A 26,840-nucleotide genomic window follows, 5' to 3' on the forward strand; every position below is an offset into this window, starting at 1 on the left:
CTGTTTGGTTTGTGTTTTTTTTTCCAAGGGTGGGTAACATGCAGACAACACGAAGCGATTGCAGCAAAGTCTCGATATTTTCGGACGGCAAGGTCCCATTAGGAAGGCGAGTTAAATGATCATCATCGTCGAAGACACTTTGGAGGGGTTCCATGTCTGGCGGCTTGCTGTTTGCAGGTGGCAAAGCTGCCACTCTGCGACCACGCAGAAGACTCCAGCATCATCAACACAAGCAGCGGACAAACTGAAATGATTTGTCACAAAAGAAGTGCCCCCCAAACGTGTAGCGGCACCACAACGTGAGATTGAGGCAGAAGCATCTCTTGGGGGGCAGCTGTTTGGAGTAAGAGCAGGGTATGCTCTGGAAGTAGACCTCAAGTCACAACGATCAACTCTACCCCACCCCTCCATCATCTCACCCCCATCCTTTCTTCTCCTGTACCCCACACCACACCTCACCTTAGTCAGAACCAAGTATGGGGGGTGGAGAGGATCTGCCAAAATATGGCCCCTACATGTCCGAGTAGTTCTCGGCAAAGAGCTTGACCTGTCGGTAGAACTCGGGAGAGCGCCACCGGTCCTCGAGGGCACCACACTCGCTCTCGTTCACGTATTCCAGCTTGGCCCGCATCTGGCCCCTCATCAACAGCTTGGATTGCATCAGTGCCTGGGTGTGGGGGCAGATTCAAAAGAAGGTATAAGAAGAGAAGCATAATAAGCAGATAAACTTTAGCAATGTACTGTCTGAAATAATATCACCAGACAAGAAATTTTCACTTGCATGAAACTTTCTCCAATTTCACAGGAAGCCAAGATTTGTGAAAGTAAAATACATGTGAAAATGTTTGTCTACACAAAGTATTGAATGAGAGTGGTGATTCATAAGTTTCTTGCCGCAAAAAAAAAGGGCAGTCGGCTCACTCTAATCCTATTATCTACAGCCTTCACCTCTGAGATACTCTAAATTTACTTTTCATATACTATCCCTCAACGTTTTTTTGTTTTTTTTTTGCTAACATTTGATCGCGTTTTAACATTTTTATTTCTTTCAGAAACACAGTACCCTGATCTTGACCTTTGATTTGTCCCCTTATCTCTGACAAATCACAGCATAATTGACGGGAAATGGAAATTGAGAAAGTGATGAAAATACTTTATTGAAGACTACTAGTTTTATTGTGAGTTTATTACAGCTCATTAGACAGTTGTTGTGAAACAGGAGTTGTTTACAAAGAGCTTTTTGTCGAACGTGCTTGGTAATCACAGTCAGGAATTCGGAATGCTTTAGGTATTCAAGATGACCATGCACCGATGTATCAGAAATTAGTGTCTGGAATTAATGTACTCCCTATTTGTGATGCGTAATTTGGTATATGTAGTTGGAAAATGGAAGGTTAGATTGGTGTGTTTAGAAATAGGAGTGAGAAGGATAATTTTCATAATTTTGTGAAATTTTGCTGTAAACAGAAATGGACAGTAGGCGGATGAATATTAGTCATTTTCCAGGGGTTGAGTTGCACATGAATGCGCCCTTTGTGCTGTTCGTATGTACCGCGGGAAATTTGGACACTTGCACTGCACTCTGCACGACACACACCTCACTTCGCACTCTCGCACCGTAGCTAGGACAAGCAACCTGCCGCAATGGGTTGAGTCTGGCTGTTTGCTGCCTGTTATGATGTCTTTTGGTTTTTGGCAGTTTCTTTTGGACAAGACAAACTGTAAGTCCTTTACATTGTGTTATAGATATCAAGAGAAAGATATTTGTGACAGTATAAAAATACGTTATTAGTTAATTGTATACACATGTACATTGTTATAAAACTGACAGATGTCGGGTGAAATTTGTTTGAGTTAAACTAATGACAGTATAAATAGGGCCGTTGGAATGTAAATGGGAGAAATTTGAGTTGACGTGATTTTTTGTTCTTTTCACGGAAATAATATGAACTGAGAAATCATTTGTGGTATATATGTCAAAGTGTGAATTTAGGTGGAGGGTGTTTTAATTTGAGTCAATTCAAAATGGCGGCGCCCATGATTTAGATTGTTCAAAATGGCGGCACCCATGGTTTAGATTATTCAATATGGCGGCGCCCATGACTTAATGATGTTACATGGCGCCAGTTTATAAATTAATCAATGGTTGTTATAGTAATTTCATTCTTTAATGTATAGAATGATCATAATTTCGATGAGTATTGTATTCAAAGCATGGTTAAGTAAATCTATAATTGATTCATTTTTTGAGTTGAATGATTGTAATGTTGATCGAGAAATTTGTGTAAAGTTTGATAGAAGAGAATTGAATCTTTGTGTCCCTAAATGAACATTATGACAGTACAGTGGTATACTGAAGAATCAATTTACTGTATTTATTTTTAGTGTTCATGGGTGAGATGTTCAGCCCTCCGGTACTGGTGTTCTCATGTCTGAGGATGAGGGTTCATACTTTCAAAGAGCGAGTTGCTACCTGACTTAGGGTAGGCATGAATGATTTATGAGCAATTGTTCATCATTTTGTGAAATTACTCTTGGACTTGAACTTGAACCAAATAAAAGCAGATTTTGCATTGTCTTCGACAAAGCAGATCTTTTCATATCTTGACATTCCTTGAATTAAAAGTATATTACTGAACAAAATAAGAATACCCCATCATGAAATAGCAAATGATACCTCTTATAAACTGCATGCATTGAATATTCATGGCATATTTCTTCTGCGAGTGACATGTACTTCAGTATCCACTCATTAACAAGCTCTTCTTCTTCAGATTTTCTGCTGTATGGAAGTGTGCATTTGCTTTAAATTTGAACTGGAACATCACCAGCTGCATACAATTTATTTCTTTTAAGGGATACTTTAGAAAAGTGTGCAGGAAGCATATAAATTAAGCAACTAATTAGTGAATGAATGACAAACAAAACCAGGAATATTTTTCATAGGATATTTTGTAACTGCATGACCTTCATCACATGTAAAGGCGACATTGCCACGGGTCTACAGAGGGAGTCACTAAAAAACAGTTGAAGAATTGCCAGGGATGAGTAATTATTTGTTTATAGGAAAGCTACCAAAATTTTCACCAACTTTTATCAGCATCAGATGAAAGCTTAAATCCTGGCACAGGAGTTCTATCAAGTCATATTTCAAGCAATCAGAAATAAATTACAGAACAAAAGAAAGCAATGCAAGCAATTCTGTGTGGCTGGCCTCCAACCTCACATCCAGTCATACTGGTTTGAATCCATGACTTCTCTGTGTTGCCCACCTTGCCAGATTGAGAAGCTATCCTCTGGACACGCGGGATGACTTCTTGCATGAAGCTAGTCGGCCAGAAGGTGTGGGAGACCAGACCACAGGCACAGGCCTCTAGCGCCGTCAGCTTACGCCCTGCATACAGCATCTCACCAGCCTGGTTTGACACAGACAGATTGGAACCTGATTTTGGTTGTTGCCATGGTGATGCCAATATATGTAACTTACAGTTTACTGTTCTGTTTCAGGCATAATGAGTCTCAAAAGAAATACAAAAAGGAAACATGGTAAGAGAAATGTAATACTTGGCTGAAAAGTATTCATACTGATATATCCCTATGAATATTCATAACACGACCTGGAAGGGATGTAATGTTGTGTCTTTCAATACAGCAGCTACCGAGAATTCTTTGAAATCTTTGGAACTAAAACAAATAGAGCAAGATAAGGATCATGCCTTATGATATGTTTTTGAGACTTTCCACAAAATTAAATGCATGTTGATACAAACCCATTCACAAAGGGCAACTAAGGCTAACTGTCAGAAAAGTAAGACGAATAGGCATTCAAAGGTAGAAAATATAGGGCCCTTCACCCAAATATCCAATCGCGTATTGAGAGAAATAGTGTTTGAAATGCCCTGACAAAGGTGACTGACCATTCTCCACTTCTACTCTGCATCACAGTTATCACACTGAAACATTAAAAAAAAATGTCTGTAGAACACACGTATCTTTCCCATCCTTTACACACATCAAAATTAATCACTTCTGTTCCCACGATAACTGGAGACACTGCCCTCAGTTGCAGGGTAAAATAACTCTCAAACTTACCACTGCCAGCCCCAAGACCTGCGGGAATGTGTGAGAGGCACAGCCTTCGGGCGTCTGGCCGAGAATACTGTAGGGCAAATGGAAGTAGGCCTTGTCGCTGGCGTACGCCACGTCGCACAGAGGTAGAATGGCGGCCCCGAGACCGATGGCGGGACCGTTCACAGCCACCACCACAACCTTGGGACAATTGATAAGGCTGTCGACAAAGGACCTGGCGGGAATAGGGCCGAGAAATGGATCAATCGATTTCACGATCTACAAACGGCATTTCCATGGTGGACTGAACATTGGTGAAAGTGTAGTGATGGTCTGTTGCTCACAGCACTAAAACAATGTCCGCAAAATGTTGAATGTGTATCTGTAAGGAACAATTATGTTTCATCATTGCGCTGCACTAATCCATGTACTTGTGGGCACATGTGGACCACATAGGTCCAAAGTACACAAATTTACCACCCTTTGGGCCATTTTGCATGCAATGCACGTGATCAATCACTGTATCAGTAAGTGTTGGGTAAAACTCAATCAAAACTATGTGACATTTTACAGATATGAGAGAGTGCATTCAACAGAAGAACTCTATTAATGACGTGGTCACATGACAGAATGAGACAAACCCTATATGCTGCCCTCTGTTGGCACCAGAGGTTAACACGCTCACCTTACTGCTTCAGCCATGTTTTTGGCTGCCCGCTTGCGCTCCTCAACAAAGGATGTCTGGAGGTACCTGAGGTCCAGCCCGCTACAGAAGACGCTCCCCGACCCACTCAGGAAGATCACCTTGGAGTCATCCTTCTTGCTTGCTTCAAACACATTTGTTAGCTCCTGTAGGGCCTTTGGTGCAAACAGATTGATCATCACAACAATTCTTGAGAAACTAGTTATCATCATACTACTTATCATTATCATGATATTGACAGTGTTATAGTAATGATAATATTAATATTTTGAGAAAATTATTGACTAATTAATGCATCATGGCAACTAGTTTCTACATATGTGCATTGTACTTGCATATTATTTTTAGTTTTAAGTTTTACATGAACTTTCGGAGTACAATATAAGTATTTTTCAATGGCCAGTGGACTTATATGGGTGTGTGATGTAATGTTTCCTTGCCCCTGAAGAGGGAGACACTCAATGACAGTTTCTGTTAAAGGGCAACTCACTTTCAGGTTCAGTGCATTTCTCGTCGGGGTTGTGGTGAAAAGCCGGATCTGCGTGTAGCCAGGGCACTTTTTGACGACAATCTCTTTGTATTTGTACAACGACTCCGTCTGTCTGGCGCTGAACCTCCGGCTGTGTGATGGGTGAGAAAGTGGAATTGTAAACTACTATTCAGAAGAAACTAGCATAAACATGGTACGCTAGAATCAGTTGCCAGCTACAGGCATCAGTATCAAATAAAAAAAAAAATAAAAATAACAAAACAAATGTTTGACTTCTTTCTTCTTCAAAGTTAGAGAGTTTATTCTTTCGCCCACCTTTTTTCTTGGAACTATTACAGAGCAAATGTCTTTCTACAAAATAATTACAGAATACATACAGTTCTTTGGCAGTGAAGAGGATAACCACACACATACACACACACACACACACACACACAAAAGAAGAATTAGGTTTGAAGATTAAGGAGACATCTCCTTGTATGCTTTATAGGAAGAAAAAGTAAAACAAGTTAAAAATGGTTTTTGATATCAATGTGATATGACGAACTTCTTCACAACAAAGATTGAGACATAAATAAAAACATGTTCACATCAGGAGTAGATTGTGAAAATGAACCTTGCCTTGGCTATATGGTTTTTCTTATCAAGTGTATGCTGTGACAGACATCACAAATACGTATGGCAGGGTCTATGGTATAATCTGATGCTTGATGCTGAATTTTGGGAGAAATCTTGTCAAAACCTTTAAAATCCTTTTTCAATTGTGGACAAAGGAGACACAAGGCCAACAAACACATCACTGCATGTATTATTCCAGCTGCACATCACAAATTTGAACAATCATGAATTCAACAAAATGCTATGACCAAGCGTAAAATCTCTATGAATATGGTTCTTGTGACATAGAGACGCACAAAAGGCAGCAATATCAAATAATACTTAATATTTTTCTTTTATCGCTATAAAAGCTTTCTCAATGTTTCATCAAATTTTAACATCTCTATCTCTCGTTTAACAAGCTTATATTCTGAGTGGAACAAAATTGAAGTGTCTCTCAGATTGACAGAATACTTTGCACTTACAACATCACTATTTTATGTTGACATATACTGTAGCTCTATCTATTATCCTATGAAGAAAAAAAAAACAACTTAATTCATTCCATTCATCATGCAATCAATTCATGCCTTATGGACACAAGTTGATGATTCATAATTGAGATATCATAAAAAGGTCACAATATTTACTGTGCCTAATACTTCGCTGACTCAACAGCTTACTGAATGTTAACTGTACTTGTGGGGTCTCGGCACTGTTCTCCCCTGCACCTTCATTTCTACTAAGCTACAAAATGTATGTACAAAGTAGAGTCATGCACGTAAATAAAGCACCCACCTCTAATACATGGCATGCTAAAACTCTAAACCCACCCTGGACTACTTTGTACTTAACCCTTTGAGGATGGACTGATTTTTGCTACAACACGCATTTCCCGTAGACACTTGCCCGAGTATACTCCGGACTTGTCCTCAACGAGATAAAGGACCATATTGGGAAAATACTAGAATTGTCTACATTAACATTTGTCAAAACTGATATACAGCAATTGAACCATCATCTCAATAATTTTTTTTTTTTTTTTTTTTTTTTTACATGATTGATGACACCTCATAGAACACCTTCTAAATGTTTCCTGAACATTTCACAGGAAATGATTACAATATTGCCCACTTGGGCAACCAGAAAGTCTTACTTGTCCTGAGTGTTCTCCTCTGCAGTTGGGCTGGACTGAGAGAGCCGACGCCTGGCCACAATGCTGGCCGTCCTCCGGCCCTGGGCCTGACTGTCCTCCGTCTTGCTGGCATCGCTCATCGACGTGAAGGACTTTGAGAGGAACGCCTGGCCACCTTTCCGCAGGGCCACCTTGTGGGGGGACAGGATGAGCTTCGGGTAGGGGCTGTGGGAGAGGGAGTGGTGGGATAGGATGGGCGAGTTCTTCCGACTCAGGTGGATACCTGGGGGGTGGGAGGAAATGACAGAGGAGAGTAAACGATGTGCTCAGCCATTAATCATTTATCTTCACACGTTGGTGATGCTGGATGGGCTTGCATAACACAGCTACAGAAAGTCCCCTTATCAAAACACATTCAGTGAATGCAATGGGGACTTTTCTGTCGCATGTGTGTACAAGTGCATGACATAAATGGTTAGCAACCACTTTCAAAAACATCTTACTGAGATGCAAATCTGTACAATGTTTGTCTCTAGTTCAATATACAGCAATGCAAAGCTCACAGGATTGCCGATATTCAAACAACAAAACCAGGGAGATTGTGTCTTGCATTCATCTCAATGGGCAAAAACAAAACAAACTATTGCAAGGCTTGGAAAAGGGGGCTTTCATATTATCCTGTTAGCTTATCAATTCAAATATTTCATTAAATACTTTTCAGAAAGATTCCTTAAGAAACAGAGACTTCTACGGGGTCATTTCATCAAGTGTTTTGACTGTGACTTTCACTGACAAATTTGCTCCCAGCAACCAGATGCAAAGATTTCAGTAACTTGAAACAGTTGTCAGTGAATGACAAGTTTCATGAAAAGCTGCCCTAAAAGCTGGGATCTACAACACTGACAGGCTTCAATTGATAGCCCATGGCTAAAAAAACAAACAACAACAAAAAACAAAAAAGTTAAAAACACAAATACAGAAACCCTACACGACACTCCAGGCTCAGATCTCAGGAAATTATCCTGTTGCAGCTCAGTGATTATTGTTCAAACAATGTTTCAAATGTTATCCTGTATAAAGTAAAGTAACTCTTCAAGACTATGCCACCAATATAACATTAAGTGCATGCCAAACAAATCACTCTACATGCAGCATGCTCATGTATGAACTCTTTATCACAACTTGCACTTTGGATTCATAAAGTGCACTGCCACTGAACACTGAAACTTTCTTTGTGCAAACTTCGGACACTGACAGATTGTGTGGTTAACTATCAGTTATAACTCATACTGTATGCCAAGAAGTTTCATGTAGACCTATCAGTGCTTCATAAGCAAGTTTTGACTCAACAAATTAAAACTTTTCAAGACAATAATTTGCAGTTTGATGTTGATCATAACAGAGACTGCAGAAAGATTGAGCCATTTACTGGATAGTCAGCGCACATACAGTAGTTGGATGGTCGGCCCACAATAAACCATAACAAGACTGCAAGACTGGTAAACTAGATGTGATGTGCTTTACTGAAATCAACATACATAACACCTACAAATTTCTTGCAAATTATGTCAACCTCTTTTCTAGAAAAATAGTAGTAAAGTTCAAACAATTTCGCACATGTTTCACACAAATATGGCTTGTGTATCATCCATAGAGATTATGCTGCACTGTAGGGTGATATAGGTATAAGACAACATACAAAGAAATTCACAATTCACAACATTGTATCCTTCATCCACATACACACACATCACACACATGCATACAAGGGTGGCAGGTGGCAGTGAGTGACATAAGAGAGGGGTGGTAGTAGGCAGCTAAGGCCCAAAAAAAAAAATTGTTGCATTGGCGTAACCCGCCCGACCCTAAAAATTCCGCCGACCCCATGTTTTTTTATTATTTTTTTTGCTATCGATATCAAATATCTTGTTGATTTGCGATCGCGATCGCACAAACCCGGAAGTGGAAACGGCTCTGGGGATATCGGATGTACGAGGGAGAGATCTAGCGCCTCGCATAAGCCTTCCTTGATCAGTACGTCATCTGTTTCCAACATGGACACGTACTCTAACAAGATTTACTGTATTCAGTGTATACGCAGCATTCAGACTGCGATGTATTGTGCACAGTTTTGCCATAGGTTTCTTGTGTGGAGAACTTACACGAATCTGTATATGTGGGACTGTAATAGAGATCGCCGTGTGCGATGAAAAGATCGTACATATGGGTCAATTTGCATTTATCTTATCTAAGTCAAAATAGTAAAATATGAAGTGAAAACATTCAGGATAGGGATTTCAACATCTTTAAATTCTGTGAAGGGGTATAATTTCAGTAATATCGGCCTCATAAATGATTTGTAGAATAGATGAACACAGCACATTCGGTGCAGCAGTTGTAACTGTTTACTGAGCTGAGCACGAGTTTTACACGTAAAATGCAGGTAGCAAAAAAAAAAAAAAAATCCGCCCGACCGACCCTATTTGAAAATCTCATGTTACGCCAATGCAACAATTTTTTTTTTTTTGGCCTAAGGGGGTAAAATGTTAATGTCAGCTTATCACTTGGGACAATATGAGGCAGTTTATCATCCATACTGTGAATGACAGTTAACATAAATATGCAGCAAGCTATTGTTGTAACACATTGTACCTCAGGAAATGGTGTTCATTCCCAAGATGGTCTCACAAATTAGACACAAAAGCAATGTTGAGACTGGTCATGCATTATGTAAAAACCACAAACCAAAGAAGAAACAAAAGAATTATGTCTTAATGACCTCTGCCATGTAGACTTATCAATTTCAAGCGTTGCATTGTTTGTAGAATATTGCCTGTCTGCAACAGCCTGTAGAAAACAAAGGAAACTTACACTCACTGTGCCTGTACAAAGTGAAATTAACATACCATCGCTGGATATCGTGCTATTGAGTCTCCTCCTATTTAATGGTGAGCCCATTCCATTACTAGCACCAGATGAGGAAGAATTTTGGGCAACCACACCAGTCACAGAATGGGCCCGCTTCATGCGTTTCTCTGGCGACATGCCCTCCAACATCATGCTGTTTGCAGCAGCCACTGCTCTGGGACCATTCATCGGTTTTGCTGCACTCACTTCGGAGTCCCTTTTCCTCTTTTGTGCTTTCATAGCACCTTCAGAGTTCCTCGCAACGACAACACTGGCTTTAGTCCTGCCATTCTCACCACTAGCATCCTGGCTTCCGGCCACTTTGGCCTGGTCCTTTGCAGTCCTTTCTTTCCCATTCAACACTGTGTCTTTGGTATTCCCAACCTTGTCCTTGACACCTTCACTCTGCTTTTTCCGGTTCCCATTGGGAAGCTTTTTCTTGAAAACAGACTCGATGGAAGCAAGCCTCTCGAACCTTCCCTCCTTGAGCGTTTTGCGATTGAACTCCTCCACGAGCTCCATGCAATCACCGAGGTTCTCCAGTGGTTCCCACGTGTCTTCATCGCTGTCAAAGTTCTTCCACCGCACCATGTACTCCAGCTTTCCCTTGCGGGTTCGCCGTCGAGCTAGGATGCGCTCAACCTGCAAAAAACACAGAACAGAGTTTTAGAGTGTCTGATACCACTTTGCAACTCAACATAAATTGAGACTCACAAGCTGTTTGAAAACAAACACACAAACAAACAAACAGAAACCTTAAAGTGATCCTTCACCCCCAACAAGTCCTGGAGGTGCTGGCTATTTGGCCCTCTGAGCTGAAAGCTCTTAGACATGTACAGGTGGTCATTAAATATGTTGCTTTTACAAGAATTACAGAATATGGGACTCCACTAACTGAGATTTGGCACTACAAGGTGTATAAATACTTCATCCTGCTTGAATACTTTACATTTACAGCAAATCAATGCAGCATGACATTACTGTGAATGGCATATTTGGTGTGAGATTTTTATTTTCGCGCATCTTGTGAGTTGGTCGCTATTTGCGACTTTAAAAACACATAATATTAACTCTGACCCCAACATGAGTGTGATGTGCATGCATACACTTCTCTGTTTGGTACCGTACTCCACAATTGTGATTTTAACAGCTTGCAAAGTTATCGGGAAGTCCTGATAACTGAAAAATTTGACCCACTGGACATATATGGCGTATACAGTATGTCACTTTGATCATTTCAGTGTTGAACACCTTTGTTTTGGTAAATTGTGACTGTGAGACCTTGTCCAGTAGTATTAAGCAGACATACTCAATCTTGCCACACTGCAGTAATCAGAATTTATGTATCACCATTGAAATTTCTAGTCCATAGTTGTTGGGTTGTTTTGTTTTTTTTTCCAGTAAGGTTGATTTGTAGAAACAAAGTAACCAAACTGCCTGGCCAGAATATTAAAAAAATATGAGGGTAGTAATACTGCACTTCATCGAATTGTGGCTGATTATACCATTCATCTAATTCCTGAAGGATAAAAAAAAAAAAAGGTTTCACCAAAGCACCATATGCTAACTCTGCACTGGCAATGAAGCCTTTCATCAATCCATTTTTCTAACATAAAAACTTTGGGAAGCATTTTCAACAGTAGAGATACCTTAGATACAGCTCTGCTGTGAATGAAATAAAGACGATCCATTTGTTTACTTGTTGAATTTGTTTTGGTCCTACAATGCAGCTAGGCAGTTGGAATGGATTATGCAAGCCAACGTTACTGAATTTCATAACTACCTGTATGCACGATGCCAATACTGTGCCCAGTCTCATTGCTGTACAATATGTATGCACATCTGGGCCCTGTTTTATGAAGAGTTAAAATTGATTATATAGTTGATTTCAACTATAAGTCTATGGCAGCCTGTGTGGTAACGAAATTTAAAGGGTGTGTACAGTTCTGGTTGAGGTGAGGAGTTAGCTTTTAACGTTTTGCAAGATATTCAGAAACCACTCTATGAGATGTCAAAAGGCGTGTCTTCATCAGCCCGAAGTTTCAAAATAGCGTGCTATCTTGCGGTTACCAAACTAGCCCGATATCAATATAGCGTGCTGTCTTGCAGTTACCAAACTAGCCCGATATCAATATAGCGCGCTATTTGTTTAGTGAAGACACAAATAGCACGCTATTTGATCGGGAAAATTTCCCCCAAAATCTTGGTCTAGTTTGTGAACTACGGCACTAATTCGTGAAAAAGCGCGCTATTTTGGGTGCGTCTCCATCAGCCAAAAATTTTCTTGATCCCTCCACGCTTCTGGTTAGCCAGCTGGCTATGGAAAGCGCATGTACAAGCTGTAGTGACTGTGTACAGTACATACATGCACGGTGTATTCAAGGATCACATGTGCATTAAGCCTACTGTTGTTGACATCTTAAAAACCAGGGAGGTGATTCCTCTCACCTCCCTGTTAAAACTCAGTGCCGTGCATGCTGGCTGTTGTTTGTACTTCTTCTTCTGGTCCACTCTACCTAAGCTGAAGATTCTTGCAGATTGTGTGTATTTTGGACTTGTTTAAACATTGCAAATCGTTAATTTCATATAAGATGTCTCACTGGACAGTTCAAGAAAGAATACGGTAGCATTATTGATATCCCTTTGGAGAGAATATATGCTGTACTGCTTACCTCCCTGGTTGGAGTATCGTACATACAGTGATATAGGAGATTTTGCGCAGGGAAATCCACTTTCAAACCGCGAGCTAAGCAGAGTAATGATGCAAAGTGCGCATGCGTCAATTTTCGGGCTAATTTCTCCAAGCGGGCTGTACGAGCTGATGAAGACGCACATTCACTGTATCGGACTATTTTCCAAGACTGCAAAATATCCCGCTAGTTTGAACTCCGGGCTGATGAAGACACGCATACTGAGCATGCAATTCTAAGGGGTATCAAAAGTTTATTTGATGAAAATTGGTTTTGAAATGGCTGAGATATCCAAAAACAAGGTGAAACAAACAGATCCTAATAAAAGGCATGGCCTGTCACCTTTTATTATTATCACTTTTTTGGATATCTCAGCCATATGAAAACCAATTTTCATCAAATAATGTTGAATCCTTCTTAAAATTACATGCTCTTTCATATTTCATAAAAGGTTTCTCATTATCTCACTTAGGAATGTTCAAAACATGAATCCCCACCTCAACCAGTACTGTACAGTCCCTTTAAAATTGGTTTTATCTTTTGATAAAATTGGGCCCAGCAGAACTTCAAGCCTCAAAAGGCATTGGTTTAAAAAAAAATTAACAAATAAAACACTGCCATCACAGCATTGACGTCTGTGCTGTGGCAAACCACTTTTTGATTAGAATGCCTGCACAGGCTTGTACAATTCTGACCTTTGTCACATCAGACCCACAATTTACTAGTCTAAAAATTGCCCCATGAGGCTTTATCCAGGCACCGAATATGACAAAGCACCACAAAAGAGTGTACATTCTGATTCTGTTCAGGAAAGGAGACATATCATAATTCAACCTGGAGTGATAGAACAATCTCACTCAAGACACCACTGTGATTTCATTCAAGATTTGAACCTTGACCTGGAATGACTTCACCACATTCAGCCACAAACCAGCCACTAGAATAATTTGTCTCTTCATATCACAGGTGTATATCAAGTTTTAGAATAAAGAAAAAGTCACATGGTGTTACAAACCAACTTGCCCGCTGGCCAAAGGCAACTGAAAAATCACTGTCAGGCAGGTATACATGTGAATAGATAACATGCCTTGGTTTACAATATTGGGCCTTTGCCTTCGAACCCTTCCCAGCATTCACAGCATAGCAGGGAACTACTTAAACATCCCTTGTAATGCCCACAAGAAGATTTTCTACTTTTAATGTTGTTATGTAAACTTGGAGAAATTTAAAATTTGACACTGAGCTGGGACCTACATGTTATCTATAACGCCAACCGTATGACTCTCTGACAGAAGAAAGATGGCTGCTACACACAACAGTGCTACTGAACAGTAGTGTTTAGTTGCTCCATGTACACACGAAGCCTCTGGCAACACATACTCATGGAAGTGTATCAACGGTAAGAACCCTGAATCACAGCTGCCACCACTCATTCCTGCTGCTTTATAGGGAAGGAAAAGCCAATAATCCACTCAGACCTATAATTATCTTCAAACCATGAGAACTACCCCTAAATGCCTTCCTTTTTACATCTGCTATAATTCCAATAATGACATGCTATGTGAAAGAAGACATCGCATTCATGTCTAGATACCAATGATTTATCACACTCTAGACAAAGTGGTTGTAAAACTTCTTTTAATACAGCTGTAGTGGCAAAATTGTGCGGTGCGGATAGGCAACAACAAAAAAATAGTAACATGTTTTATGATATATATGTGCATCATAATTTCAGTAGTAGTGGTTGCTAATACGATCTCTACTTTGTACACTGTCTACGTGCAACTGTAAATGTATTCTACTCTCTCATGTATACACATCAGGAATGATTTTGACTATGGTGTAATGCAGGATAAGAAATACAAATAAAACAGAGACAAAAACTGGCTGACATGGGCAACCAAAAATCAAAGGTGAGGCAAGTGAAACACAAGGGCATTGGTTTCTGACTGGGCACTTGAATAGCTCTAAACTCTATACACCTGAAAATACCTTGTCTACAGAAGTCAACATACCTTCTATACCTTGCATGAATACCTTGTATACCTTGCATAAAAGTCTACACTGTACACAGGACAGGAAAAAAAAAGCTTTCATGAATGTTGACTAATGTGTGCTTTGACACAGTATCTACAACATACCAGTCGTCTTTAGTCATTAATCAACACAAGCGAGGTTGTAGGATGATATCAAAATAACTGCGCTGACGTTGTAAACTTTTTTGGCCCAAATTCACAAAGGTAGAATATTTTTGACATTTTCGAGGATTCAATAAATTTCTCGCTGCATTTGCACTTCAACCACAATCTCTCCTGGTCAACAATTACTTTGCTAGTTATAAAATCATATTTATCTTTGAATCATGGTTGCTGGGTTTTGATAGAGACGAGCAAAACCACTAGAAAATTCTGAATTTACTGCACACTCAAGTTTGACTGCAGGCTTTGGAAGAGTCAGAAACAGCTGACCACAGAGCCCCGTACGTCAAGCAGCATGAAACACACTTAACCTGCAGTCACACTGGCAACAGATCGTGAAGTTTAAGATCACAATCTCAAAGATCTCAAAGTTTTGCCAGTGTGACCACAAACTTCCCGCGAAACTTCCCAGTCAAACTAGCGATATTTGAATGCTTGTAACTGAAACTTTTTCGAAGTTTTGTCACTTGACCAGTCCATTACCTGTTCGCGGCATCGATCGATGGTTTTCACGTGACAATGTCCTTCAGTGGGATGCACCTGTGTGCACTGTTACATTGTACGTCACAATTGTTAGCTGTCAGATGGCGTACTTTCTTCTTTATTGTGCACGCACACTAGTGACCCAAGCTTTGAGAACTTAAAGATTGATAAGTTTAACTGCCAGTGTGGATGGATCTTAAACTTTGCTATCTTTTGAAATTGCCAGTATAACTACATTTTTATACATTTTGACATGCTCACACACATGCTTACAGTGTATCTGCGTGCAATGTATATTCCTGGGTTGGAAACTTAACTATAATGCTGAATTGTCAGATCTTCTAGTTGTGTTCTTGTACCAGTTATGTATTACGTGTGAGAATACCTTTCAACTTTAAAAGTAAGGCAATTTAACAAAACATTTCCTCAAATGACCACAAAATTTTGTCAATAAAAAACACACATAAAGAATTTTTCCAAAGAAATATTATTTGGTAAGTAAAATATTGACACTTTTTATTTACGTCTACTTATAAATGTAATTCGTTGACATACACAATGTTGACTAACAAGATCATATCATACTTTTGTAGCATGACAAGGCATATCCAGTATCTTTGGCCTCCTCAACCATTAAAGCAGACCCTGGATGTACTTGGCACAAAGTCCCGGAGAGTATCGTCATGGGGACACGTTCATTTCATCATAGGACTGACAGACAGACAGCTCACAGCATTCACTGTGAACCAAAACATTTTTTTTTTTCAAAAGCTGTTTGAGCCTCTTTATGTGAATATCACATGCAGAACATGATTTTGGAATGCTACCAAAAGAAAAAAAAAATGTTGGGATACTTCCCCTTTGTGCATGTGTGTTGGTTGTTTTCCACGTTGAATGCTTTGTGTACAAGTAAGACACAGCCAACAGTCCCCTATCAGATTCTAATCACTGGATATACATCATTTTGCAATTGGCAGAAATAATACTTGATGTCCTGTATAACAACATCACTGAGTGTTAACGGCTTTTGTAAAAATATAACATGTCAACACAATAATGAATATGTGGGACTATGTCTAAAAAGAGCCATTCACATAACACTACAGTAGACAAACACTTCGTTTCAAAGCACAGCGCATATCAAGGATTCATATTCAGCTTCTCTTAAAATGCACTGCATAGCCAATATCAATCACACGCTCTGATAAAATGCCTCAATGGGAAGGTGAGGGTAATATTAGATGAAAGCTACCATTCCCTAACTACTGTAATGTGGGAAGGTGTCCCCACCACTGTTCTTATACATTCTCCCATACAGTCTCAAACTTAGCAGCCAAGAAGTACAAGAATACACCAAACTGGGTACAGTAGCAGGTCAGCTCTCCATTCATACAGATTTGCACCTTTCATCAGCGAGCCTAACGGATTAGGAAATCCATTTTTATAACTTCTTTATCCTATTCCTGGAGACTGCACACATCGAGGTGATGGGTCATGCTGAGTTCATGTGGCACAGGGACCGTGGAGCGGTGTAATTGAGCGTGTGCATAATTTTGTTGCATGACCGAATCAAACTGACTCTGGCTGACAAAACACATGGAAGGAATATTCCACCTGACTTAATAATTTAAACTAGCAGTAGGCATAGCAATGGCTTGAGCAGGTTTTAATCTAATGCAATATACACTCTTGATGGCCAGTGTTTATCTCTGTCATAGCAAAGTCTGTCTTTATGCCTTTGATGCATGTCTTGTTTCTGTCACATGACATCTCCAATTAATTGATTACTCAGCTCCATCAGACAAAAGCTACAATATATTGTAGTATATACTTTAAAAGGCATTTCTACTCATTTTACTGAATTGTGAACATAAAGGAAGTTCTCATGAGCAGACAGAAATGTGCTGTAATTTTTAACTCACTTCCAAGTTTTCACAAGTGAGATAGTAAGCAAATAATCAACGTTGGTGAAGGTGATGGGACAAACTATCACTTCCGAGGCGATCGGGATGTAGCTATCTTTCCGAAGCGCAGCTGAGGAAAGATAGCTATACATCCAGGGGCCTGTCTTATAAAGACTTGTGATAAAAATCAATCACAAGTTTCTTGTGAGCTGCAATGCAAGTTGCGATTGATTTGGGGACTTGTGATTGATTTGAAGGCTTTATAAGACGGGGCCCAGATTGCCGAGGAAGTGATAGTTTGTCTCATTGCCTGAAACTAAAAGTTGATTATTTGTTTTATATTCCACATCTAGAGTCGTAGATATTCCCATTTTATTCCACATCTGAAACCGTTTTAGCTGTCTTTAGGTATCCTCAGGGTTTAGTTTATGTACGTAGTTTACTTTAGATGTATGCATGTAGATGACAAAACAAAGAATTTGCACTGCGCCCCGCGCGTGGCACTAAAATAAAAGTGTGTTGCACTGTGGTCTATCACTTGACCCAGGTCAAATGATAGACCACAGTGCAACGCACTTTCATTTCGCGCGTACTCAAAATTGTAAGTTATATCATGCGTTTAGGACTGTGTGGACTAAGAGATCAGCGAAACAAATTGACTATCATCATAGAGTGTAACGAACTTTTCTTCTCATGGTGATGTGATGGGCAAAACTACACTTAATCACGTGATCAGCTCTTGATCAATCCTATAGCAAGATTCTCAGTATGTGGAATATAATCTAACATATCAGTTCAGTCATGAGAATAAAAGAAATATATAAATCCTTGCACTTTTTCAACTGGAATAAAGTGAAAGACAAAAAGTTCAGACACAATTAATTTTTGTTCAAACTATTAAGAGTTAATTATAACTGAATGACTGATGCACTCTTGCAAATCATACAGCTAGGGTACCCTAATGAGTGTTTCTTGCGATAAAGTTCCAGTGTCCTTGTCTTGTTGCTTTTCCCATTTGCTTGCAGATCCATTTATTTAAGACCACACTTATGACACATTTGGGTTGCCATAACTTAGCACACCTTGTACAAACACTATAATTCATTTGCATACTAACTCCGATCTTATCTGACAGGAAAATGAGAAAGAGAGATACAGAGGAGAGAGAGAGAGAAAAAAAAAAGGCAGAGTATTTACAAATGACTTCATGACAAAATGTTATCATGTGGTCCATTCTCATTGGGGAATATTGCAACAAAAAATTGCATGTTCCAGCATTTACAGATAAGTTGCAAGTTTTTCCTACCGTCAGTCTGCAGAATGCGACTACAGCTATGAGATTAACAACAGCCTGGCCAAGTACTATATACGCAGAATATTTCGGAAGGTTTATAATTTCGAGAATTTTGTGAGTCAGGTGCTATTCACGAATTTAAAGACACACGAAAATACTGACTCTTATCCCGATATGAATGTGACGTGTACCTGGTACATACATCTCCCATTCAATACTGTACTCAATGATCGCGAAATTGTCGGGAAGTCCTGATTCATGAAAATTTAGACTCACTATATATATGACGTATACAGTAGCTACATGAATTCTGTGTTGCTGTGGGGAGGAATCCTAACATCCAGTGGAAGTCATATGACCAGGAAGGCGAGAGGCACCTCCCTGATATGACACAACATGGCCACATTTTCGGCAGTAAGCATTCTCATTGCAAATCAACACAGCATACAATATAAAGTTAAAGGAATAAACTCCAGTTTTGGGTGGCTTTTGGCAGTCATCCATTGATTTTCATTAAAATGTCAGGATTTTTTTTTTCAACCATTACATCTTTAAAAAAAAGATGTAATTTTTATTATCAGTGTAAATGACTCTTTGAATGAATCTAGTAATACAAAAAGGTCAGGATATTCCACCTCATGAGAGCACTAAAACATATTTAGGTTGCATCTAGCATCTATAGAAATAAAATCTACTTGAACCAGCTTTTCTTCTGGAAGTGGTTTCTCTACTAGATTGTCCTTATTTTGTCTACACTGCAAATCACTTTGCAGTTTGATATAACATTAATTTCTTGCATTGGTTGATCATATTATTTAAGCAGATACAATAGATCCATGATTCCACAGAAATAAGGTGAAGACAGAAGACACCTAGGTATCCCTAGTACAGCTGTAAGGAAATCCAAAATATCCAAAGGCAAGTACTATTCTTGGCCTCCAAGCTATTGTTTTAGAAAACAGAGTACAGTCTATATTCCAACCAAAGATAGTAGATAACAAGATAAGAAGGCCCGCGATAAAAATGGACACAAAATGGCTACCCTACATGACGATACAAAAGAGAGCTAAGTACAAACTCAGTACACCTAGAAACATCATTCATTCCAAAGGTAGTGGTATTTTTATTATCTTAAAAAGATTTAAAAATTATAGTCGTAGCTTTTTTTCGAGTAAGGAGATTATTTTGAAGAACGAGATTTTAAAGTAATAAGGATTATTTCGTGGAAGTAAAATTTTGGCAACAACATGATCTCACAATCAAAGACGCCTGATAAACAACAACATCTTCAAAGACAGCGTGTCTCAGGCAAAGACGCATATCACCTGAGACGCGCTGTCCCTGAAGCCGCTGCTGTTGTTTATCAAGCGTCAAGACAGCGCGTCTCAGATGATGTGCGTAATGCGCTTGAGGACCGCACGCTGTCCATTTGTTTCGTACAGGATTAGCGTGCACTTTCCTGTCTCATTAGTTAAGCGTTTTTTATTCTAACCAACTTTGACTGTGCAAGGTGATTTGTCTCTGATCAATGCATTCTTCACACAGAATTCAAATAAGATGTACGTAGCTCTGTACAATGTAAAACAGTGGGGTATGGGGGGGGGGGTCTTCATGAAAATTGGGCTGCTACATCACTTCATTTAGAGGCTGTTATCACAACATTGAATTCACAGTGTACATGTATGCATGCAACATTCATGCGGCAGTGTGTACTATTTCAGCAGGAGGTAACTCAAAAACAATTCGGAGCACTAAATGATAACAAGGAAAACCTAGACGAATGCTCTCATAGCACCTTGGAGCACTGTGAAACATATCTATGGACATTAAGTAATTGGAGCTGAAACTACAGGCATGTCGTGTGAAACCATCTGCCACGTCTTCATGAAACTTAATGATCAAAAGAAAACGTGGACAGGCCTACATGTGCGAGGCAGGGCTGCCAAATTCACACATCAAAACCTGGGAGATTCAAGAAAGGCCTTTACGGAGATACCCTGAGTGCTACGGGCATCTCAATACACAGAACTGATTCCCAAATCAAATCAGAGAGGAATTCAATCTTCTTAGTGAGGAAGAAGAGAGATATTACATTTTACTGGGGAATTCCTGAAAAAAAAAAAAAAAAACAGGGACATTTGGCCGCACTGGTAAGGGATGAGGGGCAGTAGGGAGGGCTTGAATAAGAGGGCACCTTCCCTCTCAACATAAGGACAATGATCCAAACATGCAATTTTTGATTTTTTTTTTTTTTTTTTAATGTCCAGTCAGACCATATTCATTTATAATGCATACTGCAAATACTCCTGAAACATTAGATATTGGTCCGACATCAACTTCTGCAGAATAGCTGACTAAATTATATCAAAAATTGAGAACAAGCGATATTAAACCACGGCTTGACAAGGGGTGTTTCATAAGAGAAGTCTACTGTATTGAAAGCAAGTGAATTTTCTACAGAGCATGGAATTCATGACTGCTCATAAATCAGGATACCTGTGATGAAATTACTTGTGATTATAATGCAATATTCTGCACATGCTATTCAAAAACTAAATAAAACAAACAGAACTGCAAGACTTTGTTGAGTTCTCATCTTTTATATCTAGTCAGCAATATCATTTCTCATACTGCGGGTGACAAGAATGATTCTGAATGTCAGAAGTCATTTAAAGTACGGAGCTTCAGAGCTCCTTTTTTCCGGATAGAACTTTAAAAGATATTGGAAAGTTTGACGAGCAATTTTTTTTTCCAGTCTGCAGCATAAGGCAGAAACAAAGGCTAATAATAATCATTCCCTGCCATAACTACAATGTATAATTGCAAACCAATATTCCAAGGAAAATATACATATGGTACTAAAGGTATAGTCTGTACATGCACTCACGGTCACATAAATCGACATGAAGCATCTGATACTTCTGGTGCTAACTGATACAGACCATTTTCATACAATTCTGTGTCTGAAATCTATTAAAAGTGTGAGGAGGAAGTTTTACATTAATTGTCACTGTTGTGCAGTGATTAAGTTAAAGCCACTTTATTTTTTTCTTTGTTTTAAAAGAAGTAAAAATCTTGGGGGCAATAAAATCCTACTCAACTAGACAAGTCAGTCTGGTGCCATAGTAATGCCACAGAAATGAAACAAATGGGTTTCATTACAGTTAGTGAAGTATGTTGAGCCAATAACAATGAGCCAATAAATAGGGAAGCTTGTGGGAAGTAAGGGCAACTCTTTTGTTCTCTATTCTGAGTGATTAATGCAGGGTTGTAAGTACAGTCTAATGTGTACTTCCCATGCATTCAGAAGTGGTCCTACAAAACTCATACCACTTTCACACTACTTGCTCAACGGATTACCCTGGAGATTTACATGTACATTACCAGGGAATGAAATGTGGAATACAAGGGAAGAATTTCTTTCAAACTTTCAAGTGAATGAGATCCTGGTTAAATTTCTCTCGTCCAGTGCTGCAGTGGAAGTGTACACGTTATGGCACATGCACAAAATGACCCGCATGATGTTGCTGGCATACCAAACTTCGCTTTCCACTTGGGAGTTTCATTGATGCCTTTAAGCACTATGGCATCACCTGACATCATCTGGGAGTTACTGGGGAATACTTTGGAGTTTACCACAGACAGTTAAAGGGTGAAATTTTTTCTTCTTTTTTTTTTTAAGTCACAAGGCATTTTTCCAAGGATTTCATCTGCAAGACCTTTCATACTAGTACTACTACTACATTTTCCCGGGTTCACCATGGTAAACCCAGGTGAAATTTGCTAGGTGTGAAAGGGGTATCAGTCACAAACTGTCATACATGAGTGACATAAGCAGACTGACAGACAGACAAACTTTTGTGCTCTCAGACAGCAGGTCTCTATTCTTTCTCACAAGCCACACTAGCAAAAGATCATGAATATTACAAGTCTTGCCAGTGTGACCACAAACTTCTCATGACACTTCCCACAACGCTTCCCACTCAAAGTGGGGATATTTCCCCGGCAACCCCGCCAATCTTCTTGATCTGTGGGCAGTGTGAACGCTAACAACTGAAACTTTGCAAAGTTTGTCAAGTGACCAGTCCACCATCTGTTTGCAGGCGGTAATTGTGATGTGATGTGAACTGTTACGCTACAATCACTAGCTGCCAGACGGCATGCTCTTTGTTCTTTCTTGTGCTCCTGCACCAGTGTGGATGAACAAGCACATTTCGCAAAGACTTTGCAATCTTAAACTTTCCGATCTTTCGCCAGTGTGACTGTGGCCATATAGAATTTTTTAATGCATACATCAAGGAAGTTTACATGGGAATAAACCCCATACACTTGATCGAGCCTGCATTCTGCCCCTACAAATTTACCATGCAGACACAGTGATCATATGAGCATATAATCAACTACCTGTAAGAAAATTTACAAGTACACACACACACACACACACACACATACATACATTGCACCATCAATAACATTCAAATGGGTGAAGTACAATGTATGTTGCTGCTCAAAATCTGTGAACTTGAAATTGCCATGAAAATGTGTATTATTCCCACTATTGTACACCTTCATAGAAAAATCCACCACAGCCCAACGACACTGCATATTACTGCTGCAAAGCTAGTCAACTACAATGGCAACAATCAATCAGCTTTCAACATTTCTGTTCATTGTCATGGAAACTGCTTTAACTGTTCGTTACTATGCAGCAGGGTCCTGATTTCAAATGCATGGAAATCCCACTAGTTGTTCTATGCAGTAACATGCAGCAACATACATGTTTTTCCCTGGACAATAATAAAACACCAATGTTTCAAAATAATGCAAAATCATGATGATAATGAAAAAAGTCTTCAGTACAGACATACAATTTCATCCATGAAATAAAGAGAGCCACATCAAAAGATACCGTTTCAAGGGGTCCATTGGTACAATAAACCACTTTCTGATATGGTCTGTCCTAAGTTTCTATATTTTGGGATATTGTTCACATTTTTCATGATCTGCTGCATCTGCTTATTTTTTCGTGGTACTAAAGTCAGTAAAGAAGCTAAGACTGGTATGCCTCCGCCATATCGCACTATTCTCCAAATAGGTCTGCAGTACATATTACAATTATACCTATGAGAGATGGCATGTTCACATGATTTGGAAATAGTCATCTGGTAATTGGGATACACCAATTTTCATGACAATATTTAAAGTTACTTTCAAGATATGGAAAACAGCTGAAATGTTAGCCTTTTTCCTACCTTTGACCCCATAGCCTAAACAATTTCCCTATACTTTGTACATAATTACTGTGCAGTAATGCATTATACCAAGTTTAATTGCACTGTACTTGTATACACAATGTATATACCAGGGTATGGAGAAAACAAATTTCAGCCTAAAATAGTGTATTGTTAGCATTTTAACCTGACCTTTACCCATGACCTTTGACCTCATGATCCAAAACATCCACAGAAAATCAATGTTAGGCAATACATGGATATGCAGGCTTATTAAGTTTCATGAAGATGCCTTGAGCCATGTCATATTGAGAAAGCAAACAAGTGACCTTTGACCTTTAACCTAATAGCCCAGGCCTTTCCAATAGTCCTTGTCTGGCAATACATACACTATTAAAGTTTCAAGAAAATACATTCAGGCATTGCAGTAGCATTCACTTGATATGACCTTGACATTTGACCTTTGATTTTGAGCATGTGTGTCCAAAGGTTGAGAGGCACAGCTTTGTCCACTAATACTATGGCAAGTTTCATGTGGATACCTCAACAGCTTTTCAGTCACATCATCCACAAAATTGATTACAGACAGATAGAAGGACAGATGGACAACCCAAAAACATTTTTTATGCCTACAGCGACACTTAGTGGCACAGGAATAAAAACAAATTTCTCCTTGGAAACACTCCCTCTACAAGTTTGTAGATGAGGAAAACGTGTTCACTTTGATATTGACCTTTAACCCCTGACTTTTATCAGATGTTTCTTCTAACATTCTAATGGATTTTAAACTTTACAAAATGATAACTGAAACACACGTATCAATTACGTGTATACATTTGGATGGATCATTAGCACCATTCTCATTGCATTCAAAATAGCATGTTATTTCGGGTCACAAACAGGAGCAAGATCCAAATTTCTAGACCTTGTCTGTTATACACAAACATCGTACATGTATTTTGAACAAAAACGATGCATACGTATGGTTGTACATGACAGACGTTGGTTGATCATACATTTAACAAATCCTTTTTAGTGTAACAAACATACAACCACACATGCAGCATTGAGGAAGTCCATAATTGTAGCTAATTCCCCCTTTGGGGTAAAAATCAATCACAAGACATTATAATTTTGTGCTCCAATATTTTCGCAATGCCACAATTTTTCTTGAAAATAAAAACTGAGTAAACACAATTCAGGTCCATGTCACATATTGTACATAGGCCCTACTGTAGGTTGGACTACGAAATGGTGATCATAAGAGGAACTACACTGCAAGACTGAAACCAACTGAATTACAGTGCTGTGACATTAGATTTACATAACGTACAGTATACTACATACATGTACTTGTAGTACATTTTCATAAAGAATGCAGCTAAGGTAGCATATTTTCACTGAATTACCAACAGAGTGATTGTAAAGCAATGCTGCTCACATGCACACATTGTCATTGACCCAGCAAGTTACAAGAATACAGTATTTCCATAATAAATAATAGAAGAGAAGGTTTTTTGATCAACATACTTTGGAACTAAAGATCTGCATTGCTTCTGTAGCAAACAAAAACAAAGGCAGCAATATCAACAAAGAAAGACATTAAATTGAACACAATCGACACATTGTAACAGTCCACAGTGGACTTCTGTTAAATAACGAAGTCCTTGGGACTGGCAGTTTTCTTTCGTTATATGGAAATTTCGTTATAACTGAACAAATAAGCAATAAAAAAAAAAAGAGTTGATAATTTTGCAACTTGGATTTTTATTTCGTTGTAACTGGAATTTCGTTTTAGCCATGTTCGTTATAACAAGAGTGCACTGTACATATTATATGACCACAGCAAGGAAGATGCATACATGGACTGAGGACCCTTTTTTTCTTCTTTCCCTAAACCTGGCCTTTCCTCACTTGTAGGTTTAATCACTCACAAACAAACAAAAAAAAATCTCATACGTTGTTCACCCATGAACATGACTGAGATTCTAATACCCTGTTGTAGAGTCCTCTCTACCTAAAGGAACCTCTAGAAGACATGCCAGACCTTAACGAATGGTAGAACTAAGGCAAATCTGGGGTGAAAAAGACCCCTGTTAAAAGTTTCTTGTCATTCATTTCTATACAAACCAGTGGCTACTGGCGGTGCATTTCTTCTCAAGAGAGACTGGCTCTATCTCATGCACACATGTAATATGGCTACTTGCGCAACAGAAAGCGCAGGTCATCAGAAGTATGTGCCACTTTCACTAGAAAATATCTTCTGTGATTAAGAGTTTCATTGAATTTGAATTTCTGCGACTGGTACATCCTATCGCGTTTGGTCTCTAGCAGCATTGCGGCATCGAACTGCGTTAGCAGTTACATGTACTGGCGTCATTCGAGACTGAAATATTACAGGCACTTGATAGCCTTTTGGCTGAATTGAACTGTGCTGCATTGCTTCAAGCGTCCTGCGCTATGCACCCCTAGACCTTGTAACACTTTCCGTGATCAACTCGAAGTGGTCCTACTCAATTATCAGCCAAGTCCCAGTGGTGTCGAGGTCGTATCAAGTCCTGTCCTCTCTGTCTCCAGGCTGGTTGGAACAGCAAACACTTCTTGAAAAATATCTGTACATACTTGGAGGAACAGGACAGGGAGTACATGGCCAAATTCAGACAAGTTGCAGGTGGGGTCATGAAGGAGATGACCTCACAGACAACCTCACAGATAACCTCACAGACAATGAGGATGGTCATTCCATGGGCGAGTCCCTACACTCACCCCACAATCCTACACCATCTTTTCCCACCCAGGATTCCACATCTACCTGGTACTCACTGCATTCAGATTCCACAATCCCCTTCTTTTGATGCTTTCTATGTGCACCAATCTGTACGCATCATTGTAACGTAGATAGTGGTGCGACCAGAAACATGATCCCAGCATCAAACGCAAAACCAGTAGGATAATAACTAATAGCAGCCCATCTGCCCCCATCAGGCTAATAGGTCTTTCCCTCTCAAAGCTGTCAGCAAGACCCTTCTAACATTCACTTGTATTAGCAAGCACTTCTTGTTTGATGGCCTTGTAGAGAATCTTGATGTTGAGGCATTGGCTTGTACACCTTCAGAGGATGCAACGATATTGCAATATGA

The 26,840-nt window shown here is 39.3% G+C and overlaps 1 protein-coding gene across 1 annotated transcript in view; it reads right to left on the minus strand.

Annotated features, from left to right (window-relative positions):
* Positions 1-511: 511 nt before the first annotated feature.
* Positions 512-26,840, minus strand: part of LOC140232750 (chromodomain Y-like protein 2) — a 32,072-nt gene continuing 5,743 nt past the window's right edge. Inside the window, exons 2-8 of the mRNA XM_072312866.1 lie at positions 9,900-10,542; positions 7,015-7,276; positions 5,262-5,391; positions 4,754-4,926; positions 4,093-4,303; positions 3,273-3,416; positions 512-667 (exon numbers count right to left, since the gene is read on the minus strand). Coding sequence (XP_072168967.1) covers positions 512-667; positions 3,273-3,416; positions 4,093-4,303; positions 4,754-4,926; positions 5,262-5,391; positions 7,015-7,276; positions 9,900-10,542 — 1,719 coding nt within the window. The remainder of the gene's footprint in view (positions 668-3,272; positions 3,417-4,092; positions 4,304-4,753; positions 4,927-5,261; positions 5,392-7,014; positions 7,277-9,899; positions 10,543-26,840) is intronic.

The sequence above is a fragment of the Diadema setosum genome, chromosome 9, assembly GCF_964275005.1.
Source record: "Diadema setosum chromosome 9, eeDiaSeto1, whole genome shotgun sequence".
NCBI lineage: Eukaryota > Metazoa > Echinodermata > Echinoidea > Diadematoida > Diadematidae > Diadema > Diadema setosum.